This window comes from Chiroxiphia lanceolata, chromosome 11 (genome assembly GCF_009829145.1).
Source record: "Chiroxiphia lanceolata isolate bChiLan1 chromosome 11, bChiLan1.pri, whole genome shotgun sequence".
NCBI classification, from domain to species: Eukaryota; Metazoa; Chordata; class Aves; order Passeriformes; family Pipridae; genus Chiroxiphia; species Chiroxiphia lanceolata.
The window spans coordinates 18602163-18623023 of record NC_045647.1 but is presented as its reverse complement, the minus strand read 5'-3'; the positions used below and the strand labels follow the sequence as shown (position 1 = coordinate 18623023).

At 40.7% G+C, this 20861-nt stretch overlaps 1 protein-coding gene across 21 annotated transcripts in view; it reads right to left on the bottom strand.

Moving 5' to 3' along the window:
- ATP2B2 (ATPase plasma membrane Ca2+ transporting 2) overlaps positions 1–20861 on the bottom strand; it is a 410328-nt gene that overhangs the window by 106273 nt on the left and 283194 nt on the right. For all 21 annotated transcript variants that reach the window (XM_032698697.1, XM_032698692.1, XM_032698702.1 and 18 more), the window contains one exon: positions 15870–16067. In XM_032698697.1, coding sequence (XP_032554588.1) covers positions 15870–16067 — 198 coding nt within the window. The remainder of the gene's footprint in view (positions 1–15869; positions 16068–20861) is intronic.

Sequence of the window (20861 nt, the reverse complement as noted above, 5' to 3'; positions counted from 1 at the left end):
CTTTATCAAAACACTTAGAAAGGAGCAATTGCATTCACTTAAATATCTGCAACCCAGTAAGAATTTGCAGAACAAGTGTTTTTACACAGCATCAAGAATATTTACCCCCATAATAATAAATAACCATAAACAGCTTCACAGGCACTACTAAACCTATGAGGTAGTAAAGAATTATTAAAAAAACCCAACAAAATAATTAAATTAAGTAATCTTTTAAATAATAATGCTCTTAAATTCTGTAAGTAATTAATAATTTAGGGCTTAACTGAGAGAAGTAAAGACTGTGAGTCAAAAACTCAGGGTCTCAACACAGGACAATAAATTCCACAGAGCAAGAGCTTTGTCTGCACTTGGAAGGCTGTGCTGGGATAATTTTAACAGTGACCTTCTCTAGAAAAGATAGAGCTACAAACAGCTTGTATATCTTTTAGTATGACCTATGAACTATTCCATAAAGAAAGAGATACTTATTAATATTTAACTGTCTCTACAGAGATACTGAAAAAAATTTAAATCAACTGAAAAAATACATTTGTCATTAGCAATTGATTCTGACATAACTTTTCATTTCAGTACAAATACCAATGTCCACAAGGAAAATTCTACTAAAGGTTGAAAGTTTCTTTGTATTCATCCAGGATAGATAGAAATAGAGCTACAAAATTCTCCAAATGTAAGTCACTGTTGCAGGAATGCAGACAAGGTGCACATGGTCTTACTCTTAAATAATCTTGCTTGGTCATTCAGTTAAGGTTCTTTTCTCAGGGCTTTTCATGGGGAAAAAAAAAAAGAAAAAAAAGCTAAAAGCCCTCAGTTCAGTTCCAATGCAGAATAAAATTACATATCAATACTTTGCTGTGAAATCCTGTTTAGCATCCAGCCTTGATGCCCTCAGAAACCCTACCTGGAGGAAACTCAGTTGCTTTGACTCCACCAGAAAAGTGTTTCAGGTCTATATTGCATTAACAACAAGGCAAACCGATTTACAGCAATGCAGAACACACAGCACAAACAAGGCACCCCTTTCAAGTCATATTATTTAAATGTCCTAACTATGACAAAGCTGAATGTGAAAGACAAAGTCAGTTTGAAAGATGTATGCAACAAACTGAATTAATGTAGGGAACTAGGATTCCAGAGAACTGCATGAGTTCTGATTTGCTTAACTGGAATGCTGATATAAATGGCATTGGCTAATTCAGGGGGAAATAAGGAGGAAAAGAAATGCCTTTTTTCATGATCAAATGTTTTAAGACCAGACTTGGAATAGGCTACTGTGCCAATGCAAACAAATCATTATGAATAAAACCCATAGGAAGAAATTAGAATTTTTTAGCTTGATATTAGCAGTGAAGTGGCTGCCCATATGTTGACATTTACTCACTTGGAAAAGTTTAATTAAGTTTGATTTAGAATTCTAACCTTGCTATAAGAAAAAAGGAACACTGCAGCTAGTGGGATAAAATTGTCTTAGAAGAGCCTTCCTAAACATCAATGGTTGAAGAAAAAAATATATATAATCAAGAAAACCTGCTAAGTTTGGAGCTCTGTGCAAACACGTCAGAAAGCTAAAGCTGCAGTTGGATTCTAAAAACAGGCAGAATGCTCCCATTTCTCATGTAGCAATCCTTGACATCTTCCAGTACTTCCTAAATACAGCTGGATGGAGAGGAGGATTGGAACATTTCCTCAGCTCCCACTCTCATCACAGATCACTGAAAGCACCAAGAAACAGAAATCCGCGAAAATAAATAAATGCTTAACAGCAAACCAGCTCTCATGGAGGCACTTGGCTTTAAATAGACCTATGAAAAACATTTAACATTGACAGAGAACAACAAATAATTCATAAATACATAATCAGATGGAGAGCTGTCTGTCTTATTCATGCTTCAGCTACCAAGTGCTTATCAACAGAGCCTTTTCTCTTTCTGTCTGAAGCAGAAGGATAAAAAGAGCAAATCACTGAAGAAGGTTTTTAGGGTGGCATCTGCCTGAGTAATGGATGCTTGTATAGTTCCATCACTCTTTGACTGTGCTCTAATATAAATGAAATGTACTTGCTTCCAAAAATATTTCCCCCCCTCCCCTTTTTTTTTTTTTTTGGTGCTTTAAAACAAGATGTTCTAACCGGGATGATTTTAGAGTATTTAACAGAAATACTACCAAAAAATTGCGAGATAAAATTGAAAAGAGTTGTCTTTGCCTGGAAATATTGACAAATGTTTCACCAGAGCTTTTTAAAAAAAAACAAAAAACAAAAAACAAAAAAACAAAACAAAAAAAAAAACCAAAAAAAAAAACAAACAAACAAAAAAACAAGTGGAGCAGGGGGTGAAGTGATGACACACCTAGGCCATTTAGAGAGTAATTGTCAACTCCTTCCAACCTACAAGCCCTGCAGAGAGAGGTTACTAAGAAAAGGTTACTTTACTGATTTAATGGGCCCCTACACAGTAATTCATGGATTCTCAGAGGTCCACAGACCAGAGCTGGAAAGCCATTAATTAAGAAAATTTGCAGCTGAGTGGCTTAAGCAACTAGCACGGGTAGGAAACAGCAGAAACCAGAGCATCCCAGCTGTGCCTTTCGAGCTCAGGCTCCAGTGAGGTGCTCCAGAGCCAATTCCTGGAACACCACAGCCTCTTCTGCTGCCCCACTCATCAGACACACTCGTGAGAGCAAGAAAACCTGCCCCAAGAAGATAGGGAAGATTTGCAGACCTCAGCCACAAAACCCTCTCCTAAACTGGAGTGTTTATTACTCCCGTTAAATTTCTTATCTTCATTTCTGCTATAAAGCTTTAAGAGGTGAAAAATCATGGCAGTAAAAGATTAAACACTGTATCATAATGTCTTGCAGCAGAAGGCATTAAAAAGTTCTATCTGCACCAGCGTGGCCCTATAAAAGAAATTTTACAGTGCAAATCTACGTGCTAAGGAAACGAGTTTCTGGACTGTGTTTTTCTGTTTAGTTTCATCCCAAAGGATGAAATCCCCTCTGGATGCACATCCAGTTTGCTCACTCCCCAAAAATCATCCTGTAATGTGAACCACAGCATATTCACTGGAGACAGAGATTTTTGAGGTATATTCTGGATCCAAACAAAAATGTTAATGCAGATACATCCAAAGCAAGCTAAAGCTGCAGGCAACAGGGATAATCTCTGTTTAGAATGTACATTCTATATATCCTGCATATTAATTATGCATACTGAACTGAAACAAGAGGAGCAGCACATCCTAGAGAAAACAGGCAGAACTTACACAAAACAGAATTAAATTGAAATTAGTTGTTAAAATTGTTACTTTTCTGATAGGAGATATGTGTGTGTGTATATATATATATATACATGAAAATATGCATATATATATATATATAAACACACACACATATATAAACACATATATATGTATAGATGCCCACAGATGCATATAACTACACAGTGGTATTAACTCTCCTGCATTAAATCTAGGAGATGGGGACTGTAACATCCCACACTCACTTGTCTGTGCTTCATTCCTGTAGCTGTAACTCAGCAGGGTGGGAGCCTGTTCTATTCTCCACCTGATTAAACTTTAAAAGAAAACCTCAACTGCATCTACACAGTTTGAAGATTTTAAGAGTCTTCTCCCCAGGTCCCAGTTCAGTACCTGATTACAGATATCTGGGAAGAAAGAAAAGCAGCAAAATGTTGTACACCCGCCTTGTCATCACAGTGTTCTTGTTCAAAAAGGGGTTTCTGCTTTGTTTCAGCCATCTGTACTTAAACATTTTTTTTTCCAGTTAGTAATTTTTCCTTCTAATTCAAACCCAGCAACAGCCAGGAACCACAAGCACATGCAGACTTTGGGTTGTAACATGGTTTGCCTGGACTCCTGCAGACTGGTTGGCAACCAGCACCCTCCTTTGAAACTGTAAAGCAATCCTAGAACCTGATCCAAAAATGCTTTGTGTTAAAAAACATCATTAGCAGATTTTGCAAATTTGACAAATAATTGAGATTTTCGAGCTGCTAAATTTAAACTGATTTTTAATTCACAATCAGATAACAAAACATTTGGTATTCTTGAATCTTATATTATTTTATTTTATAATCTATTAACTCTTGACAATAGAGATGTTTTCAGAGCTTTTGTATTTTTCATCGATTTGAGAGAATTTGTTTGGTTTTTTCAAATACCAGGTAAATAATTTGTCAAATTCAGTGTAATATTTGTATTCCTCTGTACTGCTGACATGTTGCTTGAATTTCTATTGAAAAAATTGGGTAAGTTTCCACAAGTAACTCCATGCTGGTGTTTATAATCAAGTTGTCTTTGAGCAGAGAAAATATGGCTGGAAATATAATACCACAAATTGGTCTTCACATCCATGTAGAACACAAAAAGGCAGTGATGTGTTTAAATTCTTTCAAGAGACATCTTAGTTATACACCACGAATTACTCCCTCACTGTGTGGACACTCAGACAGATCATCCAGGGAAGACACAGAATTTCCATCACTGGAACCTTTTAAAGATAAGTGAGATAAATGGCTGTCCAGGAGGGCTTAAGTATTGCTGATATTGCTTTTGAGAGTGGGGACAGACTAAACCACCTCCAAGATCCCTGAGTTGGTTTTCTCGTCTCCTGCTTCTTCTTGTTTGCCTTTGGATGCTGCCACCAGGCTGGGATTAAGCAGGAACAGAGACTGGAGTGCTCTCTGATTTATACACCCAGCACTCCCCTCAGCACCACACTCCTCACTTAGGGAGTGCTGGGAGCTCAAAGCAGACCCAGCTTTGCTGCTCTGCCCAGGATGCAAACACGGCCAGCAAGGCTTGTCCTGGCACTGGGTGCAGGGATGATGCTCAGGGGAGCCCCTGCATCACCTTCCCCTGGTCCCTGGCTGCAGAGCAACCCTGTACCACCCCACAGAGCCAGCCAAAAGGATGTCATCTCCCCAAATCTACAGATCCAGCCTGCATAAATCTGCATAAATCCACCAGCATAGCCAGGGTTATCACTACCCCAGCACAATGCAGCTGAGAGCCACCAGAGATGGCTGCTGGGACATTGTCTGAGATTTTGTGCTCCCTCCAGGAGCATTATCTCAAGCACAGGGGTGCAAAGCCCCAGGAAAGGCCCCACAGGTTCAGTTTGTACCCTGACTGGTTTGGCAGCTGCACCTGAACACCAGCCCCAGGCTCCATCTGGCTCTACCAGCCAGCCCCAGCCCCACGGGGTGCTCTCCATGACCACACATCATCCAGGACTCTCACCAATTCATCCAATATTGGAGCCTCCAACCTAAATTTGTCCCTTCTTTTCAGTCTGGAAAACAAAAGCAAAACTGGTCCAGAAATTCAAGGGCCTACCCAGGTAATGCCAACCCGAAGGGGCACAACCTTCTCCCAGTGAACACGGCCTTAGACAAGGATTGGTGACAGCGAGACCTGTTCTCCTTTCTGCTCCTGAATATTTAGACCACGCATTGAAGTAGGATTTAGGGCAGGAATTAAAAAGGAAGATACTTTTCCAAGCAAATTCTTAAAGAACTGAATTTTTTTAAGAAAACAGATTGGGGTAATGTCACTAGAAGCCATATGCTGCTTCACCTCATCCGAGCTTGGGGAGGAGGGAGGTTAAATGGGGGGTTCTGGCAGGACAAGCTGTTTTCAAAAGGGCAAATACTTCCTTTTCTCTCATTTTCCAGGCTGCCAACTGCTTCATCCCTTGTACTGATAGACTGTTTAGACTGGTTTAAAAAATCCTTCTGGGAATCTCATGGTTTAATTTTTCTGAAGAACGATGAGAGAATTAGAGGGTGTGCAATGACGCTCCTCCAAAGCTGTGTTTTCGTAACTCTGAAAACAACCTATACTTTTGAGATTAATCTATTTTATCTAAAAAATGCTATTTTCTAATAGCTCATCTTCTCTTGAGAATTCTCCTCCCTGGACAGCACAGTGAAAGCCTCAGGTGCAGTGACAGCTGGATCAGTGTGATTTGTTCAGCAGCAAAGACAATAAAGGATTCCTATTAGGACACATCAGCCCTTAAGGCTGCATGGCCCTTATACCGTCTGATATACAACAGGGTTTTCCATTGATTTCTTATTGCTCAGTGCCTGGAGAACATTATGTAACACACTCTATGCAGACTTATGGAATTCTACACACACTTCAGGTTTTTATAGTCAAAACAACGTCATTTGAAAGCGCTCTGAGACAAACGGGGGGGGTGTAACTCTGAATCTGTTCTGACTAAGGGCTAAAATGAAGTTAGAACTAAAACCCCCCAAAGTAGCTGCTTTGATATATTATACTGTATCAGAAAAAAGGCTGACAGGCCTGCAAAATGAAAAGCAGTGTTTCCAGCCTGCAAATAGCACAGATCAGGAGCTCGGAAGTGGCAGCGAGATTTCCCTGCCGTGCCAGGGGGTGATTAGTTGACACTGACAGTGAGGATTACAGGACAAGCTGTTCCCTTGACCTCTGGAGATACAAGAGAGATTTGGAGACGTTTGCCAATTATTGTTTTTTTCAGCATCTGCAGCAAAGCCCTGAAAATACTTTTAGTAATTGTTCGGGAGTGTTGGGTTGGTTTGCTTTGTGCTGCTCCAGGCCCTGAAACATGGTGAAAGGTGGGATTCAAATCACTGCAAAGTATTAAAATGAATGAATCTCAGCTCATTTTATTTTAAAAAGGCTTCATATTTCCTCCAGTGTATTTTGCATAATGGAGAGGATTTAGAGAGATGGCAGATCTTCAATGCACCAAAAATATTACTTAAGATATTTTTTAAGGTGTACACACCCAAGTTGTGGAATCAGTGTTTCACCTTAATGTTGGCTTCATAACTGGGAGGGCTGGCAAAAGATTTACAGTTGTTTAATGTTATGCACTTGCTATGATTCTAGGAGATTTGTAAAATAACATTAATGATTGCCTTACAAACTAGATTTTTATGCTGCCTATGCTTATGTATTTTAAGGCAATCTACCTTATTGTATGCAAAACGATTTAAAAAAGAAAGATTAAGATCTAAAACTGCCACAAAGCCTAGAGAATTAACTCTATTCATCTGACTCATTTCTGAATCTTGCACTCATTAATCAAATTGATTAAGTGCATATTAATGAAAGGAGGCAGATTTTTAGAGACAGGGAGATACATGCAATATTTTCCTGTGGAACCTTTTGTGTCCCAGGATCTTAAATCAGCCCTACAAGACTCTTGGTATGGAAAAGTCTGGCAAAGGATTTAAAAAATGAATGTGCTTCATTATGCATGCAGGTAACCCTCCTGAATTAAAATGCTGAGGGAAATGTAGGATGAAATCCCGGATGTGGGCAAAGACAAGGCAAAAATTGGTAAATGCTGCATTAAAACAATTAGCTTTTCTTTAATTGTGCTCACTGTGTCTCACTAGGAAGTAAATGAACTGAATTCCTCAGAGGATGGCACGAGACTTTCACGTGGTTATTCCTCTCAGGTTACTTTTAATTCAGCTTAATTAAATTTGGTTGAAGTTCCTCAGTAATCAGTGCTTTTCCTTTTTTTGAAACCACAGTTTATTCCCCAGGGTCATTTAAACAAAGGGGGCACACGGGTATTCCTTGTTTAAATGAACTCTTGAGCCATACCTGGGTTTACTAGAGCTCATTTTTAGGGTTAAAACAACACAAATGGTCAATATTATTAAAGATAAAAACAATTAACCCAACACGTTCACATTTGGCAGGAAGTGACTGTAACTGCCACCACAGAATTTCACGACAACAAGTGCCATTCCCCACACCAGATGAGATGGCAGAGCTCCTGCAGAGCTAATCCTGGGATGTGTTTTGGATCCAACTTTGCTTCCTGCCCAGAGGACACCTGTGTGTTGCTCCCGTGCCAATGTGTGTTTACGTATACAGGAATCTATTTCCAGGTTTCCCCGGCAGGCATTTGGTGTGTTTGTTTAAGAATAATTTAAGAATAAGCTCATTTCATCACAAAAAAAAAAAAAAAGTAAGTTTTCTAGAATCCCCAGAAAGAAAAAAAAAAAAAAAAAAAAAGAAAAAAAATCCATCTACTAAGACATTATACTTCTTGGAAAGAGAACATAATAAGTTTATGATCTGGGCAACAACTTTAAAAAGGAAAAGTGTTACTGTGAGAGTGGGAAGAAAATTTTTAAGAATTGGATGCTGAATGAGCAATGCCAAATATCATCTACCTAAAAATACTCACATGAATGTAGTTCTGTCACAATTGTTGGCAAGAAACCAAAGGGAAGAAAATCGTAGTTTAAAAACTGGAGAAAAAATAAGAAGAATTTTATCAAATATATGGACAAGTTTTCCTGACATGCATGGCAACACAGAAAGGGTCTTTTCCTTCCTTTCCCACCTTGTCTGAATCACAGAGACTGCCCAGCTCTCCCTGCAAACCCCAGTATTGGTCTTTGTGAGGAAGCTGGAAATGATGCTTTGCTTTCTTTCCGAACAGAAAGGGAACACACAACTCTTGCATACCAAGAAATCAGATAAATTAACCTCTAAGAGCTGCCCACAGGCCACTATTTCCTGTGATAGTGCCAAGGCTGGCTTTGGGTTTTATCCCCCCTCTCCTTTGTCCCTTACTCTGAACAGAACTGGGACCTGCTGATCCAGCAGGACAGGCTGAGGTTTCTGCTTGCACCCTCCAATGGAGGTCGAATTTCTCTATATGGAGAGAAATGTGTGCAAGAGCAGCAGACAAATCCTGCACGTGAATCTGAAGATAAAAATAAACCAGTATAAGATTTTGGCTGATCTGGAAATACAGGCAATAGTGGGGAAGAACTAACATTTGTTTAAAAATAAGAAAAATATAAACAAATAAACAAAAATAAAGAAAAAACAAATTATGTTAAAGGTCAAAAGCTGGATGAGATACTTCAGCTGCTTACATGTGCAAATATAGAAGAATTAATGGAATTGCTAACATGACTTTAGAGCTCTATTAGAAAGGTGGCATTTCTTATTTTCCCCTGGGTGCAAGCGGATCCTTGAACATCTGCTATGTGTCATCAGGGTAAAATTCCATTTAGAAGCCTAGATGTCATGTGAAAAGGAGCAAAACCACAAACTGATCTAGGGAAAGCTGAGACCTGGAACCCCAAAAAGATGCTGTCCAAGAGAACAGAATTTTGAAAGGTTTTGAAGGAGCAATGTCTTCATTACCTGTTATTACACCGGGTCTTTTCAGCCCTAGAGATTCCAGGATACCCACAATGAGTGCTGGGGAATTAGGACAGGCATCATATCTTTATAACATGGCACTGTACTTGAGCTCAGGCTGAAGCCCAGCAGTCTATTGCAGCTGTTCTGCTCCAGCAGGATTTGCATCCAGGGTAGGGAACTGGCAGGGAGGAGGACTGGGCTGATCCAAATGGGTGGAAACACTGTTATTGTTTTTTAATGTACATCAGTACAGACTATACACTAGAAAGAAATTCAAACTGGCTGGTATTAAATTCAGTATTTTCAGTCCTAACTAAGAGAGAGAGGTTGGTTGTCAACTGCTTATATTCTTCCATATATATCTATATTCTTTTATATATATATTCTTTATAATATGAACAGAATTTTTACTTTTTCCACTTCTTTCCACAATACCTACACCGTGTCAAATCTTTCCCACTGTGACTTATTTCTCCACACTTGCTCAATGTCGTGAGAGGCCAAGAGACATATTTTGAGTTACTCCATGGGCAGTAACCTGGGAGAGGGTGGGAACAGAGCAGCATTTCAGACCCCACACCAGAGATCTGGAATTTGTTTGGCTTCAGGGTTTTTCCCCCAGGCTGATTTTTACAGTGTTCTTTACCTAAACATCCCATGGCTGCCTTGGATTCTGTAGGGAAGGCTTCTTCTGGTGACTCCAGCACCTCTGAGCATGTTGGCTCTTGCACTTCCCTGGCTGACTGTGACCTGCTGTCCACTCCATCAGGACGGGGATGCACAGAACAGTTGTACCACAAGTGAGTAGTGCCTCAAACAAGATAAGGCACCATCCTCACAGGAGCTGTGGACCAGCTGTACCCTCTCTCCAGTTTTTGGATATTCTTTCTGGTTTAAATCTCCAACTTTAGTTCCCACTGACCAGTGTGGAGCGCTGTAGGAATCACAAGACAACAGAGCGGTGAAGCCCAGGAAACAAAGTCTCATGTAAGTTGTGAGAGGCCAGCAGGCACCTCAGCCACAGCCCTGAGCAGCAGCAGTGTATCAACACCACCAACAGCTTAAAACAAGAGGTTTGGGAGGACCAAATTTCAGGGGACTATGTCCTGTTCCTGTATTTTTTCCGGTTCATCAACTTGTTGCATGAGTAAGGGGGAGGTAACCCAGGCAAAGCTCTGCTGAGCAGCATTAAGCAATGTAACTACTCACTGAACTTTGTTTTCAAGACAGGGGTTTGCCTTGGGAATTTTAACAGAAACTGCCTCAACCAAAACGACTTTTCCTTTTTTTCCCCACCCTCAAGCTGCAAAAAAAAAGCTGCACACTGGAAAACAGATATCGTGCCCAGGGCTTCACACCAAACAGTGGGATGTTAAAACATCTTACCTCAGGCTACCTTCTTCCCTCTTTGTAATCCACATAAGGAAATAGAGTTCCAGGAAGAACAGTTAAAAGGTTTGTTACATTCATGGAAACAGCAAGCAACTGTCAGGGGTTGACATCAGCATTTCTGGGGACCGGGGAATAAGAGCTACATGTGATGTAAGGCCTGAAGACAGAAACAAGGGGGAGGACTCAGGAGGGCTCTGAAGGTGCTACTGAAGGTGTCAGCAGAAGGCTCTGGAAATTTTTAGGCAGTTCACACGGTTATGGATGGGGGGGATGTGACAAACCAGGACAATCCTGCTGGGCAGACTGTGTGGAGATGGTCACAACCCAGCAACCCACCAGGGAGGAGATTCTTGCAGACCTACAGCCAAAATAAGAGATTTGAGAGCAACCAAGAGAAGCTCTTCCAATTCCCATTCCCTTGGTGGAATTCTGACTGAGTCTAAGCACTCCTTCCTAAAGGATGTTTCCTTTCCTCAAGCAATGTAATGGTCTGAGACCAACGCTTGACCTCATGAAGCAACTCTTTCTTTTCATACAAAAAAACCCCAGGGCACTTGATATTTTTTTACAAATGGTATATAAAAATTATTTCACTATAAACTGATATGCAAAAACAAATGTTTCAAATTTAGTCCTGGACTGACTCTAATCTACATTACAAAAAAAAAAAAAAACCAAAAAAACACAAAAAAAACCCCAAACAAACAAAAGCAAACCAAAAAAAAGAAGCCAGGATATCATATGTTCATTAAATCCTCTTTATATACCATAGGGCCCCTATTTGGCATGATCAGGGAATAGTCTATAATCCATTCACCCAGGACACACAAGGGTTTTGTCTGAGGAACAAAGTATTTTTACCTTGCCTCAGCCACACCCCTGTGTGATCCTCACTGTAGCAGAGGTTACATCTGCACTGGGAATTTTCTCTCAGTGTTCATTTGCTAAAACACAGCAGCAGTTTTGCACTTTTTTGGAAGAGTGGAAAACTGATTCCAGTGTGGATCAGTAATGAGAGCAGTAATTGCCACAGGGCTGACAATAACTTATGCAGGAGTTCTCAATTGCTTCTAATGGCCTGTCAGAGGGTGAAAGGGAATGCAAAGCAGATGATAAAATAAACTCCAGCACAACTTCTAAGAACAATATTCTTGACACTTTCACTCTTGCTAAGAAATACGAAAATAAAAGAACTAAAGTAGCTTCTGGAGAAGAAGTAAAACTGCACAATTATCTAGTGATTCCTCCAGATCAGATTTTGTGATTGCACCAGAAAATGAAAGCAGGTTTTCCAAGATTTTACATCCATATCATAAATGAAGAATTGTAGTAGAACAGAAACTCCAATAACAGGTTATTACTCCTCCAGTTCAGGTTGGTTGAGCAATATAACAACTGCTGCCTCAAAACCACAGAAATGACAACTGTTTCCACCAGTGTCAACTGAGTGTGACTGGGGCACAATAATCTACTTACCCTCCAAGATAATACCAGACTGTGTTGTAGATGTTTGGAAATGCAATTATGCTACAGTTGAAGGACTTAAATTTGGGGATGCCTGAACATTAATAGCTGAAAATGGGAAATAACGACTAATCTAAGAAATACAGATGGAAAATGAACTTGTGAGCTCGTAGCTGCTTTTTATACAGCAAGATGCATTCAGTACTTGCATGAGACTATTTCCTTGCACAAGGTTCCTGAAGCAGTTCATGCATTCTAATATTTTTGGATGTGTAGATTTGAACATGTATTCCTCCTTCACAAGCATCAGGACAAATATTTTGCACTCAAACTGCAGAAAACACTTAAATGCTAATTCTGTTACTGCATCAAAAGTTACAAGTAGGTTTCAGGAGCCCAAAAAGAAAGAGTTATATTAATTCTAGAAAATAAATGTGACTTTAACTTATTATACTAACTAGTAAGGTCACTGGCAGATAAAAGCTGAGGATATATGAAAGGCAGATATAAATATATTAGATATAAAGGCAGTGTATATGTACACTACATTAAAAAAATACACAAAGTGGTGTTTCCCTGCCACTGTGTCTTCCCAGCACTCTGTCTCTTATTTTCATCCCTTAATCCTACAAAGAAAACTGTCACTTTAGGTGGTCACAACTTTTCAAATTAACCCTAAATTGGTGAGCTCAGATTACTATCAGTGATGTTTGAACAAATTAGTGTGGAAAGAACAGTCTTGTTGACTCATTTTCAAAATGAAAATGCATTTAATTTCCAAAAAAAAAAAAAAAATTACAATATGGAAGAGGAGGCACCTTACATGCTATAAAACAGCCACGCACCAAAAAATAGCATCTCGTTACCCAAAGGAGACTTTCTGTTGAGCTGTGGACAAACTTGCCTGTCACAAGCCTTGTATTTGATGTTACCATCAACCAGCAGAATGAAATACTGACAACTTTTAGGGAGAGGAAAGAAAAAAAAAAATTAAGAATCATCTAGAGAGAGAAATTCTTCCCGGGGAAGCTGCCCATCACCTAGTGAGCCTGTGCACCACCCTCAGCAGCTGTGGGCAGGCACCACAGACCCTCCACACTGCTTCCATAAAGAGATCCAGGGGGAATCTGGGACCAGGGACCAGCACTGCCTCCCACCTGCTCCCCCAGGAGCACCATCGAGGGGCTGGACAGCACAACTACTGACTTTATCCAGAAACTGCTGGAGAAACATTTAAAGAAGAGTGTGGAGGAGTTGGGCAAGATCAAGAGTAGAGAGTTAGCAAGACATGTCAGCTCCCCTTCCTGACATCAGGCTGTGCTTCCAGAAGTAAATATACTCTTTTCAAGAAAAAAACATAAGCCTTGCTAATAAATGTACATTTCAAAGAATTATTTTCATTCTGGGAAGAGTCAGAAAAAGAAAATACAGGTTTTTGAGGCTTCCCAGAGGAACATTTGTCACCTCTTCCAGTCACTGCATAGGGATTCCATATTACATCCCATAGGCAATATTACCCTCTCACCTCAACAAAATGAGATTGGGCATAACTCAAACTGCTGCAAGGATATTACATATTGGATGTTTTTCCATATTCTCCTTTAAAAGAGCAATGCACAAATGGATCAATGTGTAATGAATGTGAGATTCAGACATTTCACAAGACATAAAGCTTTGAGCTGCTGCCCTTTCAGAGAACTATAATCTCCTGACAGGCTCGTGTTTGGTCTGAATCCGTGTTCCTGGGCAACTGCAGGAACAGTTTATGTTGTTCAGCAAATTGGTTTAAGTGTAGACAAAACAGAATCATTTATTTCTTGGTAAAACCTTCGTTGAACTGAACTCAACATTAGTCTGTAGCGCTCTCAGGCACCAGGTGGGATTTTGAGATTGTCCTGTGCAGGGCCAGGAGTTGGAATGGATGATCCTGTGGGTCCCTTCCAGCTCAGGATATTCTATATATTTTATTCTGTAATTGTTTACTGAACGCTGGGCAAAACCATCAAATCCATTTCAAATATAACTACTCCCCACTGTACCAAGGCAAAAATCAAGCTTAATATGTCCATTTTCCAACATTTCCAACATTTAGGACTCTTAAAAAGGGTATCTACCAATAAAACAAAGGTATCCTTGGCAGCAGTTTATGATATACTGATCTTAAAATGAAAGAGATCTATTTACACAACTGTTCAAATATAGACTTCCAAAAATGTAGAAGACCTTTACAATGCACTCAAAAAGCTGGATTACAAGATATTCACTAACTTGATTTATTCTCCTTGTGCAAATCAGGGCAAAACCTTCCAGGAAAACAATCCTAAAAACCTAGGGAAAATAGTGACCGGTGAATAAAATACTGTGCTGTGGGAAAACACAAACATATTTTCCCAGGCTGTGCTACTGAGCTTTTCAGACTATCTCAGAATCTCAGCTGTGTCATACTTCCCCAAGGGAAAAGAAACATTTTAAGTGCAGTATCAAAATAATAACATTTTTTAAAAAAAAAAAGAAAAAAAATTGTCTGATGACACATCTCCCCTCTTGCTAAAACCTGTAAAAATCCTATTTTTAAAATTCCTTTCCCACCAAATAAAATAAATATGAAAGTACTCTACATTAATGTCTGACAAAAAAAAAAATCTAAACTAAATAATAATTTGTAAAGCATCATTCATTGTTTATATTGTCCCCAAAGTATTCCACCATGGCCAGTTATATGAGGTAATAGCAATAAATAACATTTTCTTAGATTAAAAAACCAAATGACTCCTTTATATTTTCATGCCTAAATTGAACACCTGCTGAATCAAGATTCAAAATTCAGTGAGAAAGCAATAAAAGATTCCCAATTGTATATAAAGGATTAAAGGACCATAATCCAAGAGCTGTGCATGGCTACGTGCTTATTCTGCTGGTGAATGGAAAAGGAAGAAGGAAGGGGCTTCAAGGAAAGCAGCCAAAGGAGACTGCAGCAAATGTAAAAAGCATTTCAGGGCTATATTTAGAGGAAGACATTCTTCCTACATTTGCCAAGCTGCTCACGTCATTTCACACAGCATGTTTTATCCAGCTTTATAAGTCTGGGAGAGAGCAGGAGGAGGACAAAAAAAAAAAAAAAATCTGGATCAGTTGCCAGAAATGGAAATCTTGCATTTATGGAGAGGAACGAGTATTTTAAGCATGTGAATTCAAGAGTACTTTCCAAAGGGGGGAAAAAGGGGAGAAGAAGAAGAGGGCCAGGCAGGGTGTTAAAGCTTTGCACAGACATCACAGAAGGACTCTGCAGAATATGGTTTATCAGTAACATGAGTTTGCCTCCAAAACTCCCTTTTGAGCCAGGCTCACAAGCCTCAGCTCCATCCCTAAAAATACTTAAATGTGTGAATTCCACTAAGTTGGAGCCTTCAGCTGGTAAAAACTAGACTTGCCCGTGTTCCTGTGGATTGGATGCATCAGTTATATAAGCAATGACATATTTCTCCTCTGTGATGAGGTAAACGACCACCCAAGATGAATTAAACAAACAGCAAACACAGAGGTGGAAACGGCAACAAAAACACTCCCGTTTGATAAGAGTATTGTGCTTTTTCTTAGCATGTGTCACGAGGTGCAGGATTTGCATGAAGAAATGTCAGGATACAAAAAAAAAAAATATGTCAGCACCAAATGTAACAGTACCAGGAACAAACCACATGGAAATTTCCTGTTAGTGACCTTCTGGAGAGCGGTGATGGCTTTGATTTGAGATCGACACTGATTTAAGGACTGGCTTTACATAAACTCACAGAGATGACTTCTATAAAAAGTTTTTACCTTCATTCCCTTCTCCAGGTGGCTGATAAAACGAAAGCCCCAAAGATATGATGGCTGCAATTTCCAAGATTATAAGAGTCACATCCTGCAACGCTTCCCAAACTAGCTGTATGAATGTTTTTGGCTTCTTTGGAGGTATAAAATTTTTTCCAAAAATAAGCTTTCTTTTTTCTAGGTCCGCAGCAGTGCCGGCTAGTCCTGTAAATAAAATAAAATAAATTAAATTAAAATTCCAGGGAAATAGAAAATGCCCACTTGCATCTGCGTTCCTGTAAATTGCTTTTTTAAGGAAAGCAACAAACTGTATCACCTATGGCATATCAACAAACAGGTAGATATTCCACTTAAATGTTGCTTTTGCAAGATGATTTGTCCTTATGTTCTGAACAGAATTCTTATGGGCTCCATTTAATAAAAATTCCTGCCAGGTTTAATCATAAAAAAGTCTTTGAATTAGGAGATTGATTTTAATAAGACCTAGGTACATAGATACATGTGTACATGTAAGCAATGACTTCTGAAAACAGATCATAAAGCACAAATAAATAATATTTGGGATGAAGCTGGAATAGCTGTTGGCAGCTTTTGGAAATACCAGGAGAAGATGATACTTTTTTCTGAAAGCAGATCGATGAACTCAAAGTATAAATCAATAAAACATGCCTTGTGCTGCTTCAAAGCAACCCCTCTGGCTGCATGTGGACTGCAACTCATCACTGGAATGAACTGCACCACATTTTTGTCACATGAAGAAAGACAAAGTGACAGGTTCTATGTGCACAGACAGAGAAAAAAGAATGGTATGGTTGCTTAAATTGATATAAAAATGCACATAATTTGAATGACGCTTCAATTTAAGATCATTTCAATTTAGGGATACAGGATAGGAATGAGTGGTTGTGCTGAACAACCCACTTGGGTGGGGGGTTTTTTCCTATGTTTTAATTATATTAAAGTATGAACATCTAGTGACTTACCAGGGGAAAAAAAAAAAGAAAGAAAAAAAGACTTACAAGCATGAGCGTTTAATAACTGAGTCCATATATCTGTCTCAGCAGCATAAAGAACTGCAATAACTGTTATATATATCTGCCAAATAATATCTGATATCATAGAATTGTTTAGGTTGGAAAGGACCTTTAAGATTATCAAACCAAACAGTACAAAGGCCAACACTTAACCAGGTCCCCAAAGCACCACAATCACAGGTCTTTTAAATCCCTCCAGGGATGGTGCCTCCACCACTTCCCTGGGCAGCCTGTTCCAATACTGGACAACCCTTTCCATGAAGAAATTTTTTCTAATATTCAATTTAAACCTCCCAGGGTGTAACTTGGGGTCATTTCCTCTTGCCTCATTGCTTGTTGCCTGAGAGAAGAGACCGACCTAGTTGGAACATTTATAAAACTATAGGTTTTGAACGTGATAGAAATGTAAAGTTGTTTATGCTTATTCACCCAGAAAATACTGAAGTTCAGGGCTCGTCTCAGAGGAACACAAAGGTGCCTGCAGGAGAGCAGGAGGAAACCATGGACCCCACACTGGAAGGATTCCTCAGCTCACGCAGTTCAGGGTGAGTCCTTGGCTATCCCAAATCCTATCACCACCCATGGGGTACATGAGGAATGGGAAGCCCTAGAAACATCATCTTCAGGACATCAAGGAACACCAGTCAGGCTCCTAATGTGCTGAGAGTCCCCACTGTGTGTTTGGGTGGCCCAGGACCCGCCCCCAGCAGTGTCCCTGTCCCTCTCAGCCCCCTCTCAGGTGACAGCTCTGGGCCCAAGCACTATTTCCCCAAGATGAAAGCGATGCTGTTCTGAACATATCAGTCCTGCCACAGTCCAGGCAGATGGTGACTCACCTTTCACTCCAGGTGTATAATTACAGCTGCTCTGGAGCTTCTGCCTCTAGGTTAACTCATCAAACTTTCATTTTACCTTCAGCTTCTAAGAAACACAACCCTTCTCCCCCAGATAAAGGCACGCTGTAGTTATTATTACCTCACTTCATTTAATTTTCAGTACCTAGTGCTCAGTGACACCGTGACAGCTTCCAGCAGTCATGAAATGTGTCTGTGTTATCTCCCATGATTCAAACAACAGCACGTCAAAGCTCTCCACTCCTCTGAGAGCTCCCAGTCAGCTTCCAAGGCAGGGTAAACCCTTTCCCCCCCTGAGGAACTGCAGGCTCTGAGCCATGGGACAGCTGCCTCTTGGTGACCCAACAGGGGTTACAGAAGTCAGGGCAGCACACGGGAGAGAGCAGGGCAGTCACTCCCTGCTGATGGGATCTGACACAGGGACAAGCCTTCAACAAAAACCCAACAAGTGCAGTCTGATCAGCTTGTAGAGGCCTGCAAAGCCCCTCAATGCAAGGGAGGAGTTTCACTAAAAGTCAAAGAATCATAGAATCATTAAGGCTGGAATAGACCTCTAAGATCATTGAATCTGACCGTTAACCCAACACTGCCAAGTCCACCACACAACCACGTCCCCAGGCATCATGTCTGTAATTGTTTTTAACACTTCCAGGGATGGTGACTCCACCACTTCCCTGGGGAGCCTGTTCCAGTGCTTGACAGCTCTTTCACTGAAGAAATTTTCCCTAATATCTGACCCAAACCTCCCCTGGTGCAACTTGAGGCTGTTTCCTCTTTTTCTGTCCCTATTTCCCTGGGAGCAGAGCTTGACCCCCACCTGGCTCCACCCTCTTATCAGGGAGTTGTAGAGAGTGAGAAGGTCCCTCCTGAGCCTCCTTTTCTCCAGGCTGAGCTCCCCCAGTTCCCTCAGCCGCTCCTCATATGACTTGTAAAAAGGGCACGCACGATTTGCACCATGCCCCCAAACACAGCCTACTCCTCTACAGAGCTGACTTCATCCAGAAAGGGATATTCCATGGGCAGCACTGACAGCTGTGGGGGCAGAAACTTTCATCTCGTGCATCTTCGAGCAGCGAAACAAAACTCCGAAGCGGAAGGAGCTTCAAAGCGCGTTTGAAGAGGGAAGGGAGAGACGTCGGAAAAATGCGTTTTCCAACCCAGAACATATGTGCTCAGTGGTGGGCCAGCTCCAGCAGGTCAGCACATGACTAGGGACTCACCAGCATGGAAGGGATGGCTGGAATGGTACAGGAAATTGCTCCAGCATTTTTCCACAATCCTCATCACATTTACTGAGACGCGACACGTGACTTTGAAATTGTGCCTTATACCTCGTAGTCAGGAGGGAATGCAAAGCACACGTCTCCTATCCCAATTTTTATAAGGCATGTTTAAATACAACTACATCCCAAGAAGCCTCCAAAGCAAAAGAGACACACTGGAACTCGAATTGCAGCTTTTTCTCCAAGACAAAAATTCTTCATTTAGACACCATAAGGCTGAGGATTAAACTGAGTTTAAAGTATCCATGGTCATCATCATTTCCCAGACTATAGTCTACGTAACCCCCGTTGGAATTCAGACAAATTTTACTTTACTCTTTCATTTTTTATAATAAATATTATGTTCCTTAGGCACCACAAATAGACAAGAGTAAATTACGCATGTGATTTTACTCTTTTCTGTAAGCCTATGTCTTGGGGAAATTATTCACCCAGTCTCACCTAAAAAGCAGAGTATATTCATCTTCAATAAAGAAATTTATCTCCTTGTAAATCATTTACAAATCCTAGAAAACTGAATTCAATGTTCAGTTCAAACCCAGCACTTTCCCTTCTCCAGAGGCTTGGCCAACACTCAAAATTCCACTCAGCAAAGTTTTGGGGCTTTTTTTTTTCTCCCACTGACTGCCAGAAACAAACTCCCAAATTGAGAGAAAGAGAAAGGAAAGGGGAGAATGAAGAAATCTACAGACCACGTGATGAAATCAGATCCTAACAGTTCTAAGCATTACTGTAGAGACAAGGTCAGAAAGGGACAGAATCACAAAAGGTCCTGAGGTGGGACACACAAGGATCATTGTGTCCAACTCCTGGCCATGCCCAGGACACCCCAACAATCCCACCCTGTCCCTGAGAGTGTTGTCCAAACCCTCCTGGAGCTCTGGCAGCCTTGGTGCTGTGCCCACTGCCCTGGGGAGCCTGGTCAGTGCCCAACCACCCTCTGGGGGAAGAATCTTTTCCTGAGATCCAACCTAAACCTGCCCTGACACAGCTCCAACTGTTCCCTGGGGTCCTGTCCCTGGTCCCCACAGAGCAGAGATCAGTTCCTGCCCCTCCTCCTCCCCTCCTGCAGGGACAAAGTTCCACAGGGAGATGCAGCTCCTGGAGACGGGACAGAGCACCTGAGGCAACGCGAGATGTTGATTCGGAGAAACTTCCATAAACTCACATTGTTTCTGCTGACAGAACATACAAGGGGAGCGCTCTTTATCTTTTCCAAGTATCCTGCTTTATTCAGAAACATGAAATCGTCCTAAAGGTGCTCTGAGCAAGCCTGAATTGTTGGGGAGGGTTAGAGGTGGCGAGGGCTGCCCGTGGCCCTGGCAGAGCTGCGGGAGCTGCTCCGACAGGCACCACAGATGGCAAACACGTCAATTAGCACAGCAAGGGCTGCACAGGGACATCTGTCCTCACCAGTACTGTCAACCAGGAGATGGCTTTCCTGCTGCTAGACTGGTTCATGTTGGTTTTTTTTCAGATTACACACACTGACTTCATCACTGTTCCTGAATATTGTGTTTTTATTTCTCACTTATCCCAGGAGACCTGTGACAATGAGAGCATTGCAAATGGCAGTAATTTAAAATATCGTTTCTATACGGAGGTATAAAACATCTAAGGGAGTGAAAAACAACCAATGGGGACTAAAAAAACCTGCATGGAAATACCAGTTTCAATATGACTTCAGATTTCCTACGTTACTGGTGCAAGGATCAGCCTGTGCCAGTCTTATATTCTGTATGACCCATCTTATATTCTGTATGACAGTAAGTCACAAACTGGCTGGATTTAGGTTCATTTCTCCACACAAGCATGAATATTTTATTT